Raw genomic sequence first — 24,699 nt, 5'->3', positions numbered from 1 at the left:
GTAGCCCACCAGGCTCCTCTGTCCTTCATTATCTCCCAGTTTGCTCAAACTCATGTCCATTGAGTCAGTGATGCCATCCAACCATCTTATCCTCTGTCATCCCTGTCTCCTCCTGCCTTCAATCTTTCCCAGCATCAGGGTCTTTTCCAATGAGTCAGTTCTTTGCATCAGGTGGCCAAAGTATTGGAGCTTCAGCATCAGTCTTTCCAATGAATATTCAGGATTGATTTCCTTTAGGATTGACTGGTTTGATCTCCTTGCAGGGACTCTCCAAGTCCCTGGTTTGATTTCCTCCAAGGGACTCTGTGTACTTGGAGGAAGAAGGGGGGAAGCCCTTGTGGGATGAGGGCCAAGGAGGGACCCAGTATTTGGGAGGTTGAACTTGAACCACAGGTGCCCTCACTTTACCTCCAGCCTTGCAGGGGGAGGGATGAACACACTTGGGTCCAGGCTCAGAGATGCCTAGGACAGAGCTGGCCTGCTGTGACGTGGATTGTGGTCACTGTCCCCAGATGGCCCCCACAAGTCCTGGCAAGCCCCGGACATGGGGGAGGAAGGCCACGCTTCCTCCTAGCCTGCATGGCTCAGCCCAATGGGCCTCTTGGCAGGCTGTGGGTCGGTCACCTCCTTCCTGACACTGCCAGGCTCCTGCCACCACCATCATACGCCCACTGCCTGGAGAGGCGGCAGCCAGGCCGGTGGTCACCAGGGACCTCCCCAAGGACGGCTGTGGGCAGGGCGGGGAGGCCCTGGCAACCATCACCGCTGAGTCTGGTCTGCTAATGAGCAAAACGAGGGTCAGAGAACACGAGAGAGAGAGCGTGTGTGTGTGTTGTGTGTGGTGGTAGTGAGGCACAATCCCTGGGGCCCGTGGGGTCTTGGCCAGAAGCCCCATGGTCTTTCGTAGACTGAGGTACAGCCCTGTTGCCGGAATTTAAGACCGATTAAGACCACACGCTCTGAAGCTTGACTGCCTGGTCTCAAGTCTCGGCTGTTATTAGCTCATGATCTTAGGTCACCACTGCATTTCCTTGTTTGGAAAGTTGCAACAATGACCGCACGGAGCTGAGGACGTCCTGCCCGTGCCTGGCGCGGTCTCGGGCTAGTTGTCATTACTGTTCTTCCCTGGGGGGACCTGACGGAGTGTCTGCAAACCCAGGCTGGCTATAAGGACTCCAACAGTTGCAAATGTTTCAGAATGTTCTCCATTTGGAAACATCACAGGGCTCCATGCGGAGGCTGTGTAGCCTCCAGGTACCTGCTTGAATGCCTGCAGACAGTGGGGAGAAAGGGCATCCCCGGGGCCAACGACAGCAGATTCCAAGGCAATCTTGACCATACCCCTAATGCTGTGTGGTGTCTGGAAAAGCACTCAACCTCTCTGAGTCAGTTCTGATATCCCTCTAATGGGAATCCTGACGTGTTAGGGAGGGATTTAATGATACTACATAAAAAAAAAAAAAAAAGTAAGGTCTTATGCCATCAATGTCCAGTTATCATTGACATGATTAGCAGACCACTGTCTCAGTCATCTCACACAGTCTCAGGAAATGAAATCTTACACAGAAAACTCTTCCAGAAGATGGAAGTTTATTTCTTTTAAGTCTCTGGGTTTGCTTGACTCATTTAGGGGAAGACATTTTCTAAAACTCATCGAGCAGGTTTCCTCGGTGACTCAGGGGTAAAGAATCCGCCGGCCAATGCAGGAGACCTGATTTCGATCCCTGATCCAGGAAGATCCCATGTACTTTGGGGCAACTAAGCCCGTGTGCCACAACTACTGAGCCTGCGCTCTGGGGCCCGGAAGCTGCAACGACTGAGCCCGCGTGCCCTAGAGCCCATGCTCAAGACGAGAGGCCACCATAACGAGAAGGTCGTGCACCACGAGAGAGTAGCCCCCTCTCGCCACAACCAAAGAAAAGCCTGCACAGCAACGAAGACCCAGCACAGCCAGAAATGAATACAAATAAACATAAAACAACCCACACCAAATACCCCTTTTCTAATTGAGCACACAATTTGGGGGTAGGGGAGGTCACTCTCGTGACCTGAACCCCAGTACCATCCAGAAAGTGCTGCTGAACTTGCCCTGGCTGCAGTGACCTGTCCCCCACTGCCCCGGGCTGGCATTTCTCCTGCCCTTTTTTTGCTTTTTCCAGTTTTCTGGTTTCTCTCTCTATGGTCTGCCCCAGGAGCTCTCCTCTTGTCCTTTCTAATCGGCTGTCTGTTAGCCCAAGGATTAACTGAATTTTGCCTGGGGAAAGCAAGCAACCAAGCTCATTAAATCACAGCCACGCTGGGTACACAGTTTAAAGCCAGGCAGCTCAGGGGGACGCCTGGGGTGGCCCCACAGCGCTCTCCGGGGGCAAAGTACAAGAGCCCGGAGCAGCCTGGCCTTTCTGCGCCTAGTCTGAGGTGCCCAGCTCGGGTTGATAACTGTGTGCTGGGAATCACGTTCCAGAATGACACAGAGGCAGCGGCAGCGAGAGAGGGGAGAGGCCAGTCTCTGGGGGAAGAATATAATAACTATTTCTCCTCTCTCCTCTCGAAGCAGCCTCTCCTCTCTGCCGGGCTTGGACTGGGCGATCCAGCCATAAACCAGACCCACGGACTCCCCTGGTGGTCCAGTGCTTAAGAAGAATCTGCCTGCCAGTGCCGGTGACCCAGGTTCAATCCCTGCTCCAGGAAGATCTAATGTGTGGCGGGGCAACTAAGTCCATGTGCCTTAAATCCTGAAACAAGAGAAACAACTGAAATGAGAAGCCCGCAGACTGCAACTAGAGAAAGCCCATGCACAGCAACGAAGACCCAGGGCAGTCAAAAATAAATTCACTAAAATAATAACAATTGTTTTTGTTATTTTTGATTGTCACCTGGCTTCCCAGCTGGCGCTAGTGGTAAAGAATCCACCTGCTGATACAGGAGACGCAAGAGATGCAGGTTTGATCCCTGGGTCGGGAAGATTCCCTGGAGAAGAAAATGGCAACCCACTCCAGTATTCTTGCCTGGAGAATCCCATGAACAGAGGAGCCTGGTGGGCTACAGTTCATGGGGTTGCAAAGAGCACACACACACAGAATGATAATAATAATTTAAAATAAAAAAGTAGAGCCAGGTGGGCCTGGCTCTCAAGAGACCAGAAGATTAAATATCCATGGGCACCCCACCTTGGTGGAATAGCTGCCATGTGCAGGCAGCAGGGGTCACTCAGATAGGGGACAAGCCACATCCTTCCCTGGGCCCCTGTGACTTGTAGGATACTGCACTTTCCTGGCACCACGCCTGCGCCAGGATGAAAGGATACACTCAGTTCACCTCTTAACCCTTTCCAGGATCTGTGTGTAGGGGCAGCAGGAGTTCCATCATCTGTTTTGCAGATGGACAAACTGAGACTCAGAGAGGGCACAGCCATGCTGCAGTGGGGTGGAAGCCCTCGCCCTCGCCCGTGATCTCATGTACCCAAGAGAATCTTTCGTACGTGTGCCAAAGGAAACATGCTCAGGTGGGCTAAAGAGCACTCTTAGGTAACAGCAAGTAACACCAAGACCCAGACAGCCTAGGACAGGAGAATGAATGAATCAATCGTGGTATAGTCAACGCAGTGGAATATTACAGAGCCCTGAAAAAAAACAGCTATGGCGAAACATTTTAACGCTATGTTACGTCTTGTTAAGTGACAGAAGCAAATTCCAGGTTTTCTATAATAGGATACCTTGGGGACTTCCCCGGTGGTCCGGAGGTTAAGAATCTGCCTTCCAGTGCAGGGGACGCAGGTTTGATCCCTGGTCAGGGAACTAAGATCCCACATGTGACAAGACCCCATATGCCGCTGAGCAACTAAGCTGGCAATGAGGAGCCCGAATGCCACAACTAAGACCCTATGCAGCCAAAAATAGATACATTAAAAAAAAAAACCTCTAAAAAATAAGACACCTTGGTTATAGAAGTTAAAAAAATAAGCAAAATGAAACAATTTTGGTTTAAGCAAGTATTTTATGCAATAGACATTAAAAAAAATGTGTGAGCAGTGATTAAATCACAGGGGATGACACAATCAAAGACATTTTTGGGAATCTGAATATAAACTGTATACTAGATGAGAGGGAGTTAGCAAGTTTCATAAGTGTGACAACGGTATTATGGGTCTGCAAAAAAGAAGAGCATTGTTCTGGAGAGATGTGTGTTGAAATATTTAGGCATAAAGAGTCAAGACGTGCCTGCAAGTTACTTTGATGGAGAAAGAGGCAGAGACAGAAACCAATGGGGGTGGGGTCTGTGGGTGGGAGAGAGACAAGGAGGGAGGGAGGGAAGGAATTTGGCAAAATGTTAAGAATTAATGTGCTGTGCTTAGTCGCTCAGTCGTGTCCTACTCTTTGGGAGCCCATGGACTGTAGCCCGCCAGGCTCCTCTGTCCATGGGATTCTCCAGGCAAGAATACTGGAGTGGGTTGTCATGCCCTCCTCCTGGGGATCTTCCTGACCCAGGGATCAAACCCAGGTCTCCTGCATTGCAGGTGGATTCTTTACTGTGTGAACCACCAGCTCCCAATGACTCCAGGGAATTCCCTGGCAGTCCAGTGGTTAGGACTCCGCTCTTTCACTGCAGAAGGCCCAGGTTGAACCCCTGGTTTGGGGAACTAAGATCCTGTAAGATGAGAGTCTTGGCCAAAAAAAAAAAGAATTAGTGAATTCAGCGAAAGAATATACTGACAGGCATTATACTATTCTATTCTTTTTTTCCTGTAGTTTTGCAATTTTGCAGGAAAAAAAAAACCCCAAGAGAAAGAGACACATAAAATTCAGAATATTTGTTCCAGGGAGAGAGGCAGACAAAATGAAGGAGAGCGTGTGGGTGGGTATGTTACTGGCTCTGTTCTGATTCTTAGATGGGTGGTGGGTTCACAGGTGTTCACTGTAGTATTTATTAACAAGCGCCCAAACAAGTATGCATGCATATGAATGAAAGAATAAAAATAAATGAATACAAATGCAGTGTGGTATCCTGCATTGGAGTCTGGAATGTGAAGAGGATATCAATGGAACAGCTGAAGAAATCTAGCCTGAGCTTAGTCCATTGCAGGCGCCACCTGATGTCGAGTTTTGACAAGTGGACCATGGTTCTACAGGATGTTCGCGTCCTACGTGGGTCAGACCGTACTTCGGAACTCTGTACTATCTTTGCAAGTATTTGTAAATTAAAAATTATTTCAAAATAAAAAGTTACAGCCATCAATCAATCGCTCGCTCGTTACATGCAGGGATATGGCACAGTGAGTCGTGTGCTGGGGACCATGATGGAGCTGATCAGTGCACGGGGTTCCCTGGGTGGAGGGAGGGAAGAAGGCATGCCTTCTCGCCCAGAGTTCTCTAGGGCCGGGCTCTGTGCCTCCATCAATCCATCTCCCTTCCCTGGGATGGAGGTGGGTGGTGGGTGGACCACAGCCTGCCTGGGCAGGTGATCCAGCTTCCTCCTGGAGCCCAGCTGCCTGGCCTCCAGCTGACCCACTGCAACAAGAGCCTGAAACGATGGGCAACGGAGGGCTGTTTGGCTGGGGCCTCCCCTTCTGGGGCTCCTCCAGGCCCTCCCCTCCGCCAAACACTAGGATGCAAGCCCTCCACCGGCTAACGGTGGCACTAAGGCTCAAACCCAGGTCTGTCTGACCCCTGGGTGCCATTTTCCCACCTGAGAACAGACCAGCAGCTTGACAGAGGGCTTCCTCCCAAATTCTCTTGCAGCTCCTTTTAATTGTAAATTAAAACTTCGCTTGCAGCCTGAACCTGCAAGCCAGGCTGGGCAGAGCAAACATCAGGTTTTCCTGGGGCGGTGGCGGGGGGCGTCTATCCTGGATGGACGGTCCTGGGAGCGGACATACTCATGGCCCTTCCCAAGGGAAGTTACTTCCTTCCTTCTCCCCTCCCCTTCCCTCCTCCATGGTCCCAAGGCCAACAAGGCCTAAGCTGAACTGTGACATGTGGGCACAACTGGCCAGGTGCAGAAGGCTGCCCACTAAGTGTGACTGGCAGAGCATCAGCGCCCAACTTGGGCAAGATGGGCAGAGGCAGTCAGCTGACCCACATAGGCTGGGGCTCCACTGTGCCAGGGGCCAGGGAGAAAGGAAGTATTTTGAGGCCACGATCCTTACCCTACAACATCGGTGAACTCTGCAGCCAGGGACCTGAGAACAGATGTTCCTGTGGGCCGACCATGTGGTCTGTCTGCACGTGTTCACGATTACAGCCCCAGCACCCACAGCAACGGCCGACGCATCACAAGCACTCGGCAAATAACTGTCCAAGAAATTAAACTCCCACGTGCCAGGCACTCTTCTTAGACCTCGGCATGCATTCACTTAATCCTTCCGACAACACTAGGAAGTCGGTCCTAGGAGCATCTCCCTCCTGCAGATGGGGGGACCGAGGCACAGAGAGAAAGCCACCTGCTCCGGTGACACAGGGAGTAAGCAGGAGAGCCACGATTCATCCCAGATCACTGACCACCTGGCAGTAAGCCTCTCTGCCGAGGCTCTGAGGACAGGTAGAGGCTCTGAAATCATACTGAAGGCTAATCACGACTCAGTTTCTGCACGTGGGGAGGAACCAGATCTTCCTTCTACCCCGTCCAGCTCTCTCTGCACCCATAACCTCAAACCCATGTTTCCACCTGCCTCCCCGAGCACCTTTGTTCTGCACACCCCGCCCAGTCTCTGCCCAAGCCTCCCTCAAACCTGTCCCTCCTCCCATCTCGTGGGTCCCTGACCCCACCCTCCCACACGGTCACTCAGGAGGGAAACCTCGGCTGAATAGTGGTCCCCAAAGCTGACCATCCCCTAATCCCTGGAGCCTGTTTCTTCACATGGCAGAAGGACTATGCTGCTACCCTTAAGGATCTTGAGATGGGGGGATGATGCAGGATTATTCAAGTGGACCCCAAATGTAATCACAAGAGTCCCTAGAAAAAGGAGGCAAGGTCAAAAGCAGGAGAGGGGACAACAGAGGTTGGATGGACACGCTCTGAAGATGGAGGGGCCACAAGCCAAGGAAGGTAGGCAGTTTCTAGAAGATGGAAAAGACGCGGAAACAGATTCCCCTGAAGAGCCCTTGGAAGGAACCCGCCATGTGGACACCCTGACTACTCCTGTAAGGAGATGAACCCGGGCTGCTTTCAGCCACTGACTTACTGCAGCCACAGGAAACTCCACCCCTCTGCGCCCCTTTGCCTCCAGCTATATTTTTTTCAGGGTGTCCCAGGTGGTAAAGAACCCATCTGCCAATACAGGAGACGTAAGAGATGTGGGTTCGATCCCTGGGTTGGGAAGATCTCCTGGAGGAAGAAATGGCAACCCACTCCAGTATTCTTGCCCGGAGAATCCCTTGGGCAGAGGAGCCTGGCAGGCTACAGTCTATAGGGTTGCAAAGAGTCAGACACAACTGAAGCGACTTAGCACGCATGGTTTTTCAAGTAAACATGTACGGATGTGAGAGATGGACCATAAAGAAGGCTGAGGGCCAAAGAATCGATGCTTTCACACTGTGGTATTGGAGAAGACTCTTGAGAGTCCCTTGAACAGCAAGGAGATCAAACCAGTCCATCCTAAAGGAGATCAGTCCTGAATATTCATTGGAAGGACTGATGCTGAAGCGGAAGCTCCAATACTTTGGCCACCTGATGCGAAGAGTTGATTCACTGGAAAAGATCCTGATGCTGGGAAAGACCGAAGGCGAGAGGAGAGGGGGGCCGGTGGAGGATGAGATGGTTAGATAGTGTCACTGATTCAATGGACATGAGTTTGAGCAAACTCCGGAAGATAATGGAGGATGGAGGAGCCTGGTGGGCTACAGTCCATGAGGTTGGGAAGAATCAGACGTGACTTAGTGACCAAACAACAACAAAATCCAGGTACATCCCGTCACCTTTGATGCGGAGAGAACTTCTCGGCTGGCCTCCCCGATTCCACCCTCTGCTCTGCAAGCCACTCAGACTTATCTAAACTGTCCATCTGACCATGTCCTTCTGTTGCTTTAAACTCGCTGAGGGCTTCTGTTGTTTGTGGGGCAAATCCATCCTCCTTCCCCTGGTGAACAAGACCCTCTGCCGGAGTTTTCACCCAGCCCTGCACTCCCCGGGTCCCCACTTGAGAAGTCATAGGGAACCTGCTGTTTCATGAAACAGACAACGGAAATCCAGGGCTCCTCTACTTTGTGGGGCGGAGAGGAAGCCTCTTCCCACTCACCTTGTGGGGCATCTATAATCTTAAGCTGTGGGGACTGGGGCCTGTTGAAAAGCCATTGTCGCTCAGGGCCTGACGTCTGATTTCCTGGCAAGATGCTCAGCCACGTCTCTGGGCCGTGGGACCCTCAGGGTCACAAGGGGAGAAGGGCCTCCTCCCAGGGAGAAGGGGGTTCTTCCACTCACCCCCAGGACACCACCCGCTCCTGGCTCCTCCCGGTTTCTTCCTGACCTACAAAGACTGAAGGTACCGGGGTCCTGACCTGCTGAGTCCACTCATTTCTGATGATCTCATTCTGTTTGGGCTTTATTTATGTATTTTTATTTTTTGGCCTCACTAGGCGGCGTGTGGGATCTTCGTTCCCGGACGATGGATGTGCCCCACTGAATTGGAAGTGCGGAGTCTTAACCATTGGACCACCAGGGAAGTCCCCGTTTGGGCTTCAAATATTACCAGCAATGCGCTTGTGATTCTCCAAATGACATATCAAGTATGGACCGCTCCCCTGAGCCCCCTGCTTGTACGTCAAACTGCTCTTGGAGATGTGTGCGCATGCTTAGCCCTGTCCGACTCTTTGCGACCCCAAGAACTGCAGCCCGCCAGGTCCTCTGTCCTTGGGATTCTCCAGGCAAGATCACTGGAGTGGGTTGCCATTTCCCCCTCCAGGGGATCTTCCTGACCCCGGGATCAAACCCACATCTCCTGTGTCTCCTGCACTGGTAGGCAGATTCCTTACCGCTGAGCCACCCGGGAAGCCCCCAGACTTAATAAGCCACAAACATGCCTGAGACCTCCCCCACTCCCCACCCCGGCACCTCTTCCTGCATCTTCCGAATCTCAGCTACCTACCAACACCTCCATCCTTGCAGAAGCTCACTCCAAATCCCTGAGGTCAAGCTCGACTCCCCCTACCCATCCTCTTGCTCACAGCCCCTACCAGCAAGCAAATTGTTGGTTTTAGCTACAAACTCTGCCCAGAGTCAAAAACTCACCATGGCTGCAGCCACCCCCGGGGCCTCGCAAGTGTTGCTATGACCACCTCCTTACATTGCCCCCCGATGCCTCCCTGCATGTCCTCACCCAGCAGCCTGAAGGGTCCTGTTAGATCCTAAACTGGATTCTGTTTCTCCTCTGCTCCGAAGCCTGCACTGGCTCCCAGCTCCCTTGGAATAAGGGTCGGCATCCTGATCCAGCGCCCACAATCGGCCTTCTCTCCCATTTCCACCCCACCTCCCACCCTGGCAGGGGACCTCAGGGTCTCTGCAGTCTGTACTTGGCCTGCAAGGTTCTTCCCTGCGCACCCTCTGGCTCTACTGCCCCCTTCAGGCTTTTGCTCACAGGCTTTCCCTGGCCACCCCCATATCAACCCACTGCGACTCCCTAAAAATAAACACAACCTCTCCCATCTGCTTCTCAGCCCTCAACACCTGGTACCCTTGATCCTTCGCACATCGTCTGTTCTCTGCAACCACACCAGAATGTAAATCCCACGAGGCAGTGTGAAGAAAGTGAAAGCATCAGTCACTCAGTTGTGTCCGACTCTTTGCAGCCCCATGGACTGCAGCCCTCCAGGCTCCTCTGCCCAAGGGATTCTCCAGGCAAGAATACTGGAATGGGTTGCCATTCCCTTCTCCAGGAGATCTTCCCTACCCAGGGATCAAGCCCCGGTCTCCTACATTGCAGGCAGATTCTTTACCATCTGAGCCACCAGGGAAGCCCTCAGCCCAGTGCCCGGTCCAGCAGACACTTCGAGACTGTTCACGGACTAAGTAACTGGCCCTTTGCTCCCAAACTTGAAGGGTCCCTTCTGCAGGCTGTGCTGTCCTGTCCCCAAGCCTGCAGAAGGACTGCAGAGGGCTAGGGCTGTGCCCCATCCCCACCTCCCACCACCGCAAGGTCTCTTTTGCCACCAGACCCTGGAGGTGGCTCAGACGGTAAAGAATCTGCCTGCAATATAGGAGACCTGGGTTTGATCCCTGGTTTAGGAAGATCTTCTGGAGGAGGAAATGGCAACACACTCCAGTGTTCTTGTGAGGAGAATCCATGGACAGAGGAGCCTGGTGGGCTATAGTCTGTGGAATCGCAATGAGTTGGACATGACTAAGGGACTAACACTTTTTACTTTCTTTCCCTGGAGGTTGGCAAGATCCAGCCCACCCAGGAAACAACGTGTGCTGAGCCATCCTTTGTGCCCCCCTCCCCACCAGGCCTCCACTTTCTGTGGCTCAAAGACGGATTTATCAGCCAGAGAGCTTCGGTTGGGCACGAGGTGCCTGGTGACCCCAGAGCTGATCCCATTCCAGTCCAAATAAAGGCGTTGGTTATTCCTGTCGGCTTGGGTGGTCCCAGCTGGGGAACTAGTTTCGGTGAGGTTTTCTGGAATGCTACAGAAGAGTTTGAAGCCCCTCACTGTTCCCTTCTGGGGCCTGAGCTCCCTGCCTAACAACTGCTGGGAATCTTGGGGTAGCCCTCCCCTCCCCTGGCAGAGCTGGGGGAGGACAGGGCTGGGACCACCACCGACCACCCCAGGGGCAGGGTGGGGGGCAGCCTGCGACCCCCGCTGGGCCCCCACAGGCCAGGAAAGGGCGGGGCCTCCTGACACCACATTGTTCCACGGCCCACGGGGCCGCCTCGCCTGGAAGAAAGGAGGCAGCCGGCCAATTCTGGGCCTGGCAGCCAGTCATCTGCCCACAAAGGCCTCCGGGCCCCGCCCAGCAGATGCCAGCTCCTCCCGGGATGGCAGAAGGGAGATCATTACTGGAGCCTAATTAACAAAGAAAAGCAGAGATAATTAAGTGGAGAAACATGTGGCTGGCGCTGGAATTGCGATATCTTTAGAAACTTGAGAAAGGACGATCTTATTTTGAGCTCTCGAGAGCCTGACGGAATTGGAAGGGTGGACAGGGGGTGGGGTAGGGAAGAGAGAAAGGGGGGGTGTGTGTGTGACAAGGCTAGAGGGTGGACCACGGAGGCTGTCCCTGCTCCGTGTGACCTCAAGGCCGAGAGATAGCAAGGTTACTTTCCCAGGTCAGAGACAGTACGTTAATTCATCCAAGGTCACCCAGCTCCTGAGTGGGGCCAGCAGGGGACTTTCCCCTGTTCCTATTCAGTCCCTTCCCCAATCCCCTCTGCTGAAGTCAACGTCAGCCCCTTTTCCGGAAAGCCCACCCCTCCCAGCACCCAGTGAGTGACAGGAGACCTAGAAGAGGCCCCACTGGGGACAATGACAAGAGGTGCCATGTGGGGCTGGGAACATTCCTTCCTCATGAAAAATGGAAGTTTTAGTCGCTCAGTCGTGTCTTACTCTTTGCAACCCCACAGACTGCAGCCCACCAGGCTCCTCTGTCTATGGGATTCTCTAGGCAAGAATACTGGAGTGGGCTGCCACGCGCTCCTCCAGGGGATCTTCCCCATGGAGGGGATGGAACCTGCATCTCCTGCATTGGCAGGCAGATTCTTTCCCGTCTGAGCCACAGGGACCCTCCCCGCAAAAGGGATCACAGCCCTCCCCTTGGCCGACCCTTCACCCAGAGCTGAGCTTCTCAAACTGGGCCTCAGGCAACACTGGGGTGGGAAGTAGGTCAGATGGGATGCCAGCAAGTCATATTTTCTCAGCAGGATATAATCCGACAGAGTTCCTTAAATGAAAAGCCAAGTGGAGGGTTTATGGAGCGGGGCCCTTCTGAGGTAAAGCTGGGGCCCGGCAGAGCTTGGACCCTGGCTTGCGGGGGTGCTCGGGCTCCGGCCGTGGAGACGTCAGCGGAAGGGCTTGCCAAGGCCGGGTCTGCAGGGTCCAGTCCACGCTGCAAAGCCAGGCCTTCCAGGCCCTCCACGCTCGGGCCTAGCCGGCCTCTTGGCCTTGCCCGCCCCCCCGGAACACGACAGGCTATTTATTCCTCTTCTTCTTGCCTCGCTGGGGCACCCAAGACAGCCCTGGTTTGGCTGGGGGTGGTGCAGGTCAAGGGCAAAATCGGACTTGCTAGTCTCACAGAGGAAGTCGGCAGCTCTGCTCTGACTATGGGGTCCCTAGCCCCTTTTCTCGGGTGGTAAGTGGGAGTAGGGGGGTGCCTGGCTGCTCACCACTGAGTTCTCTCAAGCTGGCAGGGAGGATGAGCTGCTGGAGACCAAAGAATCCAACCAAAAGAAGAGGAAGCTGGCTGAGGCCTAGGGGAACTGTGTGTTTGGCCAGAAGACAGCCAGGGCAGACAGCTGTGAGCAGGGCAGCAGGGTTGTCAGAGGGTGGGGAGGCCCCTGGGTCTGCACCCTTCCTGGTTCTAAAGGGCTGGGACTCTGGGCAGACAGGCATGGCATGCACAAGCCAAAGGTAGCTGCAATGGGTAAAGCCTTCCTCCATCTCCTGCAGCGACCCGAGGTGAGTGGCCGCTTGGATGCTTCCAGTGACAGAGAACTCACTACCTAACAAGACTTTTTTTTTTTTTTTTTTAAACTGCTGCGCTTCAAGATCGGTTCTAGAATATTCATCTCCTTGATCTCGCTGGTGTTGCCTAGGCCTCTGCTGTCATCTGAGATCTGCAAAGAGCTGCCTGACTCAGTTCTTCGGACCTGCAAATCCCTCCACCTCCTTCCCTCAGGCTCCACCTCCTCTGTTCCTTCACAGGCTCCTCATCCTCAAGGTCCCGTGGAGGGCAGTGAGCTCCTGGGCTCTGCCCTGGGACCTCTCTGCCTGCTCCACACTATCCAGAGTTTGTGGTTGCAGCTGCCACCTTCACCAGGCTGGGCCCAGCCCCAGTGCCACCCTACAGGCTCTGGGCACCACTTGGGTCCTGCCAACTGCACACATGCTCCTGGGTTTCTCGGAGACCTACAGATCCAGCCCTGAAGATGGATACCGCCATCACCCTGCTGGAACCTTCTGCCCTCCCTCCTCACTCCCCACTGCCACCTCTAGATCCTAATTCCACCTACCCCTGGGTCCTGCCGCCCATGCTGCCCCAGTTTTGCCTTCTCCCATCTACCTCGGTGGGTAGAAGAGTGGTTACCATGGTAATGATAAGACAAGACAAACCCAACCCTATCATTTCCTTGACAGAAAAAGCTTCCAATATTATGGGAGAGAGCTTGAGTCACCAGTGTTTACGTCAAGGCCGGGTATGATTCCGGCCTCACCCTGGTGCTGCCATCCACCCCCGCTGCCCAACGCCACTGGCCCAGTCTCCAGAATGGAATGGCCCTGAGCACGACTGCGGCCCTGTGTTAACTACCTGACTGCTTCCTTCAGCCTCAGTGTGCTCAGCGGCAAAAATGGGAATGTAGAGAGTACCGACGTTGCAGGCTTGCGGTGAAGACACCATGAGCCTCGGGTCAGAGGCCCAGGGCCAGGTATGCTGTGGGCGCTCAGCGAGGCACTGAACTTGCACGGGGCTCTGGAAACCCAGGCTGCTCCCGTCCTACTTCCCGGGGATCAACCTGCTGGCAGACACACCTTCCAAGCCCCTGACCCTCCCTGTCCTGACAACCTCTCCTCCCTCCAGCCACGTCTAAACCTCTTGGTCATCAACAGTGGTGGCCTCTCCACAGTGTCCAGGTCATACATTCTTCTGGGACTGTTCCTTCCCATCTTCCCAGTCCTTCCCCTAGGACCCTGACTCCAATAATCCTTCCTCCCACACCCCTCCGCCCCAGGACACACAGTCTTCTGTCCTTATCACCTTTCCCCTGTCCCTCTCTGGGCAGAGGGGCTCTATCTGGCACATGGTCTCAGCATCCCCCATAAACCTCCTATTCTCAGGGGGACGCCCCTCCTCTGGCCACCTCCCCATCCGCTCTGCCACTAGGTCACTCATTTCTCTAAAAATCACACCATCACTATTCAATCTCCAAACCCCTCTGCTAAAGCCCATTCCACCCTGCAGCTCCTACCCCATTTCTCCCTTGACCCTGCTGAGTTCCATGTCTTTCCTCTCATTCTCCCCTCGAGCTCACGATTCCAATCAGGTCCCTTGCCTCCTTGAAACTGCTCTTGACCACGCCGACCCTGGACGCCTAGGCTGCTTCATCCCACGGCCCCATCTTGGGTCTGCACCTGACCCTGCAGCACTGGGCCTGGGCGATCTGTTTCCTTTTCCAACAGTTTGTCACTGAGTTTTCAGGACATCACTCCCTCTGGGGGGATTCACTTATCTCTCCTCTGCTCTCAAAGGGCCCCAGGGTTCATCCTTGGACCCCTCGTGACTGTCCATGCCCAACACCACTATGATCCATTTTCATGACTGTTATACACGTGTCTCCAGTGGGGCTCTCTGCAGCTGAATGCTCTGCCCCTGAGTCACAGTCTCCCCCAAATGGGACTCTCTCTTGTTTACAGATCCAACTGCCTTCCCAACCTATCCACTTGGGTGTCAAATCTGCCCACCATTCAGATCCTACCTCCCCCCCTCCTCCAAAGTCTTGATGCCGTCTTTGATCTTTCTTTCCCATACCCCTCATCCACACTCAGAAATCCTGCTGGGGGACTTCCCTGGTGGTCCAATAATTAAGACTTCGCACTTCCATTGCAGGGGGCACAGGTTCAATCCCTGGTCTAATCCCTGGAACTAAAATCCCACATACCATGAGGCTTGGCCAAAAAAATAAAAAGCAATCCTGTTGACCCTATTTTCAAAATATGTCCAGGGCCCCAGGGCCTTTGCACTGATGGACTCTTCTCCCTGGATGTCTTGACCTATATTTCTACATGGCTTATACCCTCTCTTCATTCAGGCCTTTACTCCTGGTAGCCTCTAAAACTGTGCTCTTGAAAGAAAGTCCTAATTTTGCATTTGTCTCCATGGTACTCATCACTATTGAATATATTATTTGTTCTTATTTATCTGCCTCCCTGACTAGAATATAAGCACCATGATGGCAGAGTTTTTTTTTCTATTTTGTATTCCCAGATATCGCTTGGCATAGAGAAGGCAGACATTCAATAACGTTTTGTTGTTGTGCAAAGAAGTGAGCTCAGAGGACTGTGAGCCTAAAGGGTTAGACAGGACTAATGTTATAGATTGGAGAAGGCAATGGCACCCCACTCCAGTACTCTTGCCTGGAAAATCCCATGGGCAGAGGAACCTGGTGGGCTGCAGTCTATGGTGTCGAGAAGAGTCGGATACGACTGAGCGACTTCACTTTCACTTTTCACCTTCATGCATTGGAGAAGGAAATGGCAACCCACTCCAGTGTTCTTGCCTGGAGAATCCCAGGGACGGGGGAGCCTGGTGGGTTGCCGACAATGGGGTAGCACAGAGTTGGACACAACTGAAACGACTTAGCAGCAGCAGTAGCAATGTTATAGATGCTGATAGCCAGAAGGGGGCAGCAAAGACCTATCTAGTGTGGATAGGCGGTTGTGGTGGGAAGAGCCTGGGAGCGGGCTGTGTGACCTCCAGTGAGCTCCTTAACCTCTCTGAGCCTGTTTCCTCCTGTAGGGCTGGTTATGGCGGGTGGGCAGGAGATCACATGTGTTAGTATGGGAAGGCTTGGTAGCTGGCAGACCATCGGATGAGCAGATGTTAGGTGTCCATGGTGTGAGGAGTTGCCCTGTTGTCCACTCTTGGGGGAGAGGGCTGTCATTTAACTACAATGCACTCCGATGACAGAGCATTATAAAGTGATTTAAAGACATGGGAAAATGCTTATGCTTTAAGCATACGTGTTTGTAAGTTTAGAGAAAGCATAAGATATACAATTAATAAGCTTGGGGAGAAATCTGGAAGAAATTATCATCATAAAAGTGAATAGCCATTTATGGACGTCTCTGGTGGTCCAGTGGTTAAGAATCCGCCTGTCAATGCAGGGGACACGGGTTCTACTCCTGGTCCGGGAAGATCCCACATGCTGTAGGGCAACTGAGTCCGCGCACCACAAGGTGACTGAGCCCAAGATGGACCCTCGAGACACAGCTGCTGAAGCCCATTCACCTAGAGCCCGTGCTCCACAGGAGAAGCCACCACAGCTCAATGAAGAGGAGCCTCTGCTCGCCACAAATAGAGAAAGCCCACGTGCAGCAAATAGAGATCCAGGACAGCAAAAAAAAGAGAGAGAGAGAACCTCCTCCAGGAAGCCTTCCTGACCCCCTGGAATAACAAAATTGCCTGCCAACCCCACTGGCCGAGCCCTTCCCATCACAGCTGGTCCAGAACTCACAGCTTTACAAACACGTCTCTGAATCATCAGCAGGGGGAACCGTCCTCCACGGCTGACCCACCGCTGCCCACCACTCAGCTACCCAGATCACCTGGGGAAGCAGGTATGACCAGCTCCATCTCACCGAAGAGGAAGTGGAGGCTTGGAGATGAGAAATAAGGATCCCAGGGTCACATGGTTAGTAAGAAGGGTCAGGGCTCTCAGTCTGGGTCTGCATGTGCGCCAGCCTGTGCTCTCCCACAGCCCCCATACCGCCTCGCCCCCAACCCCAAAATACATTATCTGCCACTCCTCCATGTGCCCAGGGCTCCCGCCTCCAGTACAGCCCCCGTTCCTCTAGGCTCTGGCGCTTGCGGCCGTACCGCCTTCCCTTGAGACCTGATCTCCTGTTCCTATTCTCCTGGGAACCCCGGGAGCTGGTCCATATCAGGCTTCCGTGACTGTCCGACAGTCTGGGAACAGCCATTTCTGGGGCAGGAGCGGCACCCAGTGACCTCTGGTGAACCCTTGGAGGCCCCTGGGAGCCTGGAGGCCTTCCCAGCCCAGTGTGACAAGTGGCATGAGTAAGCGCAGAGCTGGCCAGCTCCAGCCCCTCCAGGCTGACACCTGGCCCGGAAGTCAATGCCTGGAAAGGCACTGGCAGTTCCCTCTCCGAGGCCCGGGGCCAGGGCCACATTTCCGTCTCCTCTTCCAGGCAGTCTGCCATCCTCTCCTGTACCATGTGGGCAGAGAAAGCATTTCCAAGGGGCTTCCCTGGTGGCTCAGACGGTAAAGAATCTGTCTGCAATGCAGAAAACCCGAGTTTGATCCTGGGTTGAGAAGATACCCTTGGAGAAGGAAATGGCAACCCACTCCAGTATTCTTGCCTGGAAAATTCCACGGACAGAGGAGCTTGGCGGGCTACAGTCCACGGCATTGCAAAGAGTCGGACACAACTGAGTGACTAACACTTTGATTTTCTCTACATACACAGGGGCTACGGGGAAGGCTGATGGGTGCGTGGGCAGACTGGCACAGAGAAATGGGGGGCAGGTGGCCGCCATGGGGTAAAGGCTGGGATTCAAGAAGCTGCTCAAACAGGAATATGCACCATCAAAACCCCCTTGCAGGAGGGCGAGCCGTGACCAATGGAACAGGTCACCCCCAGAAGGAGGTGAAGGCTGCTGGCTGCCTCTCTGCCCCCAGCATTTCTCCCCAAAGCCCGACTTGCCACTATTTGGTGGCTGCTGTGAATGACGTGCCACCTGCCTGGCATCCGATGGAGCAGGGAGCCAGGTGTGGGGTCAATGCTTCCTCCACTAAGGGTTGGGCATCCTGAGAAAATCACTGAAGTTCCCTCGGCCTATTTCTTCACCCATAAAAAGGGACAGAAGGATTTTCCTGGTGGTACAGTGGATAAAAATCTGCCTGCCAATGCGGGGGACACAGGTTCAATCCCTGGTCGGGGAAAATTCCACACGCTGAGGAGCAACCAAGCCTGTGTGCCTCAACTCCAGAGCCTGCACGCTGCAAGTACTGAAGCCTATGAGCCCTAGAGGCTGTGCTCCACAAGAGAAGCCACCGCAATGAGAAGCCTGCGCACCACAGAGCCCCTGTTCGCCGCAACTAGAGAAACCCCGTGCGCAGCCGTGAAGACCCAGCGCAATAAAAAAAAAGGCGGGGGGCGGGCAAGGGACAGAAAAAGGTAACAGGGCCAAGCGCTGAACTCATAGCCCAGCACACATCAGGGGTCAGAAATGACGTTTTCTTGCTCCGTTTTCCAACTCATTAACACACATGCCCGCTCCGGGAGCTGCTGTATTTTCAGGCCTCTACAGGGCCTGGGTAGGAAGCCCTGGGCAGCACAGGGCGTGTAGGGGGGAGGCCGTTGGACCGCCTCGCTGTGTTTCTCCAGCAGAGGGAGGCCTGTCTGCTCCCACGGCCACTGCTCGTAGGAGCAGGATGGACACTGCCCAGCACGGACACCTACCGGGCAGAAACAGAAGTCGGGGCGGGCAGCAGATTGAAGCTGATTCAGTACAAGTGCTGACGGGGTCGCGGGGCCCCTGCTTCGGGATAGGCGAGTGGACCAGAGGCCACTGGCCACGGCCCTGGAGCCAGGCAGGTCCATAGCCCAGCCACAGTCACAGGGCAGGGATGGGCCCGGGAATGCGATGAGAAGGGGATCCATGGGCCTGTGATGTCCTCACGAGCACCTGGGCCCTCCTTTCCGTGTTCTGTCCTGCAGACCCCGGCAGCCGCAGGCCCCACCTCCCCATGGGGGCGACCGGCTGCAGATCATAGGCCCAGAGGCCAGCCAGGCCACCTGCTGGCTGTGTGATGCAGGCACATCACTGAGATGCGAGTCTCAGTTTCCCCCTGAAAGTTGGACTTTCGTGCCAAACTCCCAGATCGAAGGAGTAAACGAGATGCCTCCTGTGTGTGTCCATTGCTGTAACCATGGTACCCAGAACACTGTCTGGCGATGGCAGGAAGGACCTCCAGAAACACATGTAAACGGACCCAGGTGAAGCGGTCTGCACTGGGTCTGATGCCCAGAAACGTCTTGGCAAGGTTTCCTCCAGGGCCACTGTCTCTACCTTACTGACATCATCCGATGGCACCTCTGAGAGTTCTAGAAAAACACCTTGGGTGTGGACCTTGGACCTCTCCTACTCACCCATCTGACCACCTGCTTCTCCTTCCCTCTCCTGGCTCTCCAGTCCGGCTCTCCCAAGGCCCCATCAAAGCCTTCCTCTCCTGAAACCCTCTCTGAGCACCCCTCCCTCTGCTTCTCCTCCTGGGGGTCCCTGCAGCCAATGGCAGCTGCCACATCACTATACGCCTTGGTGAGTCTGACCCCTCCAGGTCACGCCCACCCAGAAGCCCACCAAGCCAGGCCAGGGCGCAGGGAGCAGGTCCAGGCAGGAGGGTCAGGGTGCACAGAGACGGGTGGTGAGTGACGTGGCCGGGGCCATAACATCAAATTCCTGTTGTTGTTTAGTCACTAAGTCTTGTCTGACTCTTTTGCGACCCCACAGACTGTAACCCACCAGGTTCCTCTGTCCGTGGAATTCTCCAGGCAAGAATACTGGAGTGGGTAGCCAGTCCCTTTTCCAGGGGATCTTCCTGGCCCAGGAATTGAACCCACATCTCCTGCATTGCAGGCGGGTTCTTTATCACTGAGCCACCCGAGAAGCCCTCAGATTCCTGTACTGCAGGCTCTTTATGTTCCCAGCACAGCCTCCCCAAGGGCCTGGGGCTGCCAGTGGCTCTGGGTAGGAGAGGAGAGGCAGCAAGGCTCTGGGCTCAGCACAGGCAGCCACCTCCTCGGAGGCCTGGGCCATCCCTAGGTGCTGATTGGGTGATCATGTCACCTGCGCGGGGACAGCCTCTGCTCATTCAGGGTTTGGGAGGGCCAGGACATAGCCTGGGGGAGGATGGACGGGAGTGGATGTCTTGAGAAGGGCCAGGAGAGGCGTTTTACAAAGTGGGTAAACGCTTACCCACATCTCACCACCAAGCTCGCAGGTTCCCACGCAGACACTCCTCTCTCTGAAGTTAGGAACCCACCTGCCATCAACCTTATCCGCTCAGCAAGGACCCTCATGGGGGAAGTTGGGGGTCACTGACCCAGCCGGGCCCTTCTCTCCTGAATCCTGGCTGGGTGAAGCTTAAAAGTCACCTGTGGCCCACCACCATCCCTTTCTGCGTTGCAGGAACCGGGTCCCGGTTCTAACTTGACCTTACTTCCCGCTTCCCCAACCCCGGGGCCACTTCCCAGGGCAGACATGGCGGGGCTCCTGCTCCAGGGCCCCAGAAGCTGCGCTCCATGGTGAGCTCTGCTCTGGCCGCTGCCCCTAGCACCATGGCCCGCCCCTGCCCCTCTACGCCAAGTGGCCCTCCCATAGCCAGCACCTCTTACCAGGCTTCGGGATGAGTCCTTGGAAAGGCCTGGAAAAGAAACAGAGACAGGAGTGTCAGGCGAGAGCCTGGGAGCTTGCAAGGAATGTGTGGGGCCTGCCCCGGACCAGCTAAACCAGTATCTGCAATGTTCAGGGGGGAAATGGGCTGCATGGTGTGGCCTGTGGGATCTTAGTTCCCTGACCTGGGATCAAACCCGGGACTCTGGCAGTGAGAACACCGAGTCCTAATTCCCAGACAGCCAGGGAATTCCCCAGAAACTGCATTTAACAGGATGTCTGGGGCTCTGTGTGCACGGGACCTCGGGACCCTGGGATGCTGGGACGGTCGGCAGGGCTTCTGTGTACCAGGTGGAGCAGGGTCTCCTGCTGGCGCCGCCCTGCCAGCTCCGCAGTGCCATGCACATCACTTGTCTCGGTCTCCTCCCCTCTGACATGGGACAAAGGCCTCTCTCCCAGGGGAACAGGAGTGCAGTGAGCAGCCACCAAGGCAGGGAGACGGGGCCCATGAAGGCTGCCCCTGCTATGGTGTATGGGGGTGCGGGGGACCTAGTCTCATCTCTTTGGGGCTCTGTGCACCCCAGCTGGCCTGCGGGGCCCCCTCCTCCAACCCCCAGGATCCAGGTGGTGCTGGGAAAGCCACCTTGTCCCGCCGGAAGGGCAGGATCACCCGAAGGCCAGGCCAAGGGTCCACGATGTGAGGCCCCTCCTGGCCCTTGCCTCCACTCTCTTCCCCCATTCCCTGAGTACCTGGTGACAGTGAACTTGATCTTGTCAGCCACCGCGAGGATCCTCTCCAGGTTCTGGGAGCCAAAGGTGCAGGGCTTTCGGAACGGGATCCCCGGGGGCAGCCCCTCGATGATGACTGAGCCAGGGTTACTCTTGATCCGCTTGTAGGGCACCTGGACTGGGTACTTGATACCCAAGGCCTCCCCTGCGGACAAGAGGGACAGAGAAGTGTTGTCGGGAGCCACAGGCAGGGCTGGTGTGCTGTCAGCAGCTGGGGGTGCTCTGCATATATGAGTGTGATACACCCCTGTACATGGGGGAATGGGAGGTACCATGTAGCGCTACAGACAGGCACAATCAGTAGGGGACTGGGAAGTGGGGGGCCTAGGGGGCTGTGGAGTGGGTCTGTGCCTGAGCCGGGCTGAGGAGCAGGTGGGGGATGTGTGGCTATAGTTGCTGGGGAGAAGACTGCTCCTAACGTGTCAGCCTCACAGCTCGAGAATCTGAAAGCCATCTTGCAGATGGTACCTTGTGGGCCCACCTGGTCCTTCCCTACAACACTTGACCCTCCTCCCTCAGTGAGGTTCCGCCTCACCCTGGCTCTGGATTGGCCTGGCCAGAGAGGGCAGACCGAATGTGGGAGCAGGGAAGCCAGCCAGGGTGTGGCTCAGACCTCAGGGCCTTCTTTCCATATCTGGGGCTTGGCCTCACTTCTGCTGCCCACCTTCTGCAGAGAGCAGTGGCATGTCCATCCCAGGGCCTGTGCTGACAGCCTGGGGGCTGTCCTGAGGCCACTGCTGACCCACTGTCAGGCTGACATGAACATCCATGGCTCCCTGCCTAGGCAGGGTGCACCACGGAAGCATCCTCCTGGACCAAGGGTTGGACACCCCTCAGTGTCCCGGGTAGCCCGCTTACGAAGACAAGCCTGCGGAAATCTCCCACGTCTTGGACAAGGAGAAACAGCTGAACTTTTTCTGGGCAATAAACTAATTTTTATCTCGTGGACACTGAGAATGGTATCCAGTTCCAATTCAGTCGCTCGGTCACATCTGACTCTTTGCGACCCCATGAACCGTAGCACGCCAGGCCTCCCTGTCCATCACCAACTCCCAGAGTCTACCCAAACCCATGTCCATTGAGTCGGTGATGCCATTCAACCATCTCATCCCCTGTCGTCCCCTTCTCCTCCTGCTCTCAATCTTTCCCAGCATCAGGGTCTTTTCAAATGAGTCAGCTCTTTGCATCAGAATGGTATAACTGGTCTCATTTCCCTTTTTGCTCTGGCTCCTAGGAAACTCAGAGCCCCACATTCATTAAGTATAGAACTGCTGAGTCTTCATGTCACCCCTGGTTTGTGCCTTTGCTTCAGCTTGTCTGTTCAGTGTTACTGAGACATAATTCACATATCATAACATTTACCATCTTAAATAATCCAGTGGTTTTATTAGTAGTAGTAGTAGCAGCAGCAGTAATGTTTTTTGGCTACATCCGTGGCATGTGTGGTCTTAGTTCCCTGACCAGGGATTGAACCTGCAGCCCCTGCATTGGAAGTGTGGAGTCTTAACCACTGGATCACCAGGGAAGTCCCAGTGCTCAAGAAATGTTTGCATGTGGGTTGAGTGGTCTTCCCAGAGGAGACCATGGCCCCACCTCTCTTCCCTTCCGGCCGGGGCGCCCTGGGGCTCACCATATTTCTTATTGAACAGATCCTGAACTTGCTCCCTCAGTGTGTTGGCAATGTCGATCCGTGAGAGTCTGGCGTCATAATTTTCTGCCAAGTGAAAAACAATTACGGATTTGGGCTGTTAAATGAAAAGGCACTTGATGACTTTCACAGAATATGATTTTCTAATTATGGGGAACTCCTTCTCGGGCAATTATCAGCTCCTTGGAGGGGCCCCTCGGAGAACTCCAGCACTAACATCTTGACGGGGACGTGTGTTTGCTCCGGAAGGACTCACACTGTTGCGACGACAGCAATGAGTTGGAAATTAAGTTAATTGTTGACATTCGAAAACCACACCAATAGCCAGACCTGGAGGGGCGAGACCCCACGAAAGGGAGCAGCCCTGCATCACGAAGAGTGGAACGGGGCCTCGGTCAGGGTCAGCAGGGAGGCGGGAGGCTAAGCAGGGAGCTGAGGTCACTGACCACGACCCCGTGGAGCCAGGGAGCCAGCCTGGCAGTTCCCACGGTCACTCGCTCACTCACCCAGAGGGTGTTTGCTAAGAAGCCCATGAGTCCACCTGCCATGAGGCCCCCGGATGTTGGGGGACATTAGAGCCTGACACTGCCTTGTGGGCAAAGAGAGGTGGGGGGAGGCTGGAGGGAGGGGATGGGTCTCTGGGTAGTTGGACCCCAGTTTGCTAAAAGGGCCGAGTATGAACAGCCACGGGGTAAGGTGAGAGACTCGACTCTCCCATCATAGAAAGTTCTGGCCTGGGGAGGAGTGAGAGGCTTGGTGCTAAGCAGGTGCCCTTCTGGGATCTGGGACCCAGGACCCCATGCTCCTCCACCCCCAGGGGCTGGCCCTTCTTGTCTCTGGTCTGGCTGACCTCACTTTCTCCTTAGAGTCGCAGGGCCCACCTGGGGAAGACCCACCCTGCGGGACTTCTAGCCACTGTCCAGAGCTGCTCTGACGTGCACGTGGACAGCTGCTCTCAGTCACGGCAGCCCCCACTGATGCTACGCACACACACACGCATGCTCAGTCACGTTCAACTCTTTGAGACCCTGTGGACTGTACGTAGCCCACCAGGCTCCTCTGTCCATGGGATCTCCCAGGCAAGAAAACTGGAGTGGGTTGCCGTTTCCTCCTCCAGGGGATCTTCCTGACCAGAGAGCGAAGCTGCGTCCACTGCGTTGACAGGCAGTCTTTACCACTGAGCCACCTGGGCAGCCCAATGATCTGATCTCAACCAAAAGGCAGAGCAGTCCTACCAGCCCCCACCATCGGGAGGGATGGGACAGCACCTCCCTGGCCCTCTGTTTCTTACCCAGGGTCCCCCCTTCAGCCCTGAGCTCAGGCTTTGCCCCATCCTCCACCCCTCTCCCTCCACACTCACGTCCTTCCACCCCTCCTCGGCCTGGCCACAGTCCTCCCTTTCAGGAGAATCCTCCTTGCCCTCGGCAACTCCTCTCCTCTGATTTCAAAGCACGAAGAAGCATGGCCGGCTGCCTGACACGAAGCGGGCAGGTCAGCTGCCTCCCCAGACTGACAGCGAGTGGCTCCTTCACCCCACACCCCACTGTCCCCTGAACCCCTAGATGCCTGGCGGAGATTCTCCCTAGAGCTAACACACTACAGCCCTGCTTGGCTGCCTGCCCACATGGCTTAGACCACCCTCCTCGGGGGGCCCTGAGGTTGGCAGCCAGCCCCTCCCACCCCCAGCCTGGCCCTCCAAGGCCAGGTCAAGGTCATGGCACTGGGACAGGGGACCCCATCCTGAGCTGCAACCTTACCTTGAAAGCCCTGTCTCTTCAGGCTCTCGTCCACAAGAGGGTCCCCGGAATCCCTCTCTGGGGGCGTTGGGGGAGGGGAGAGAAGCCAGGGTGAGCGGGTAGCTCCTGGGACCCGGGACAGAGGTTGGCATCTGGTGGGGACAAACTTGGTGGGGAGGGTGGTGGGGGAATGCCAGGGGAGACGGAACCAGGAAGGAGGAAGCAGGAGGAGGGGCGGTGGCAGACGCCTGG

At 55.1% G+C, this 24,699-nt stretch overlaps 1 protein-coding gene across 5 annotated transcripts in view; it reads right to left on the bottom strand.

Annotated features, from left to right (window-relative positions):
* Positions 1-24,699, bottom strand: part of GTF2IRD1 (GTF2I repeat domain containing 1) — a 125,641-nt gene that overhangs the window by 20,897 nt on the left and 80,045 nt on the right. For 4 of the 5 annotated variants that reach the window (XM_070362258.1, XM_070362255.1, XM_070362257.1 and 1 more), the window contains 4 exons: positions 24,469-24,525; positions 22,694-22,777; positions 21,025-21,208; positions 20,277-20,305 (listed from right to left, as the gene is read on the bottom strand). In XM_070362258.1, coding sequence (XP_070218359.1) covers positions 20,277-20,305; positions 21,025-21,208; positions 22,694-22,777; positions 24,469-24,525 — 354 coding nt within the window. The remainder of the gene's footprint in view (positions 1-20,276; positions 20,306-21,024; positions 21,209-22,693; positions 22,778-24,468; positions 24,526-24,699) is intronic. The other variant, XM_070362256.1, reaches the window with a different exon arrangement.

The sequence above is a fragment of the Bos mutus genome, chromosome 25 (assembly GCF_027580195.1).
Source record: "Bos mutus isolate GX-2022 chromosome 25, NWIPB_WYAK_1.1, whole genome shotgun sequence".
Taxonomy (NCBI): Eukaryota; Metazoa; Chordata; class Mammalia; order Artiodactyla; family Bovidae; genus Bos; species Bos mutus.
This window is presented reverse-complemented; position numbering and strand designations above follow the sequence as displayed.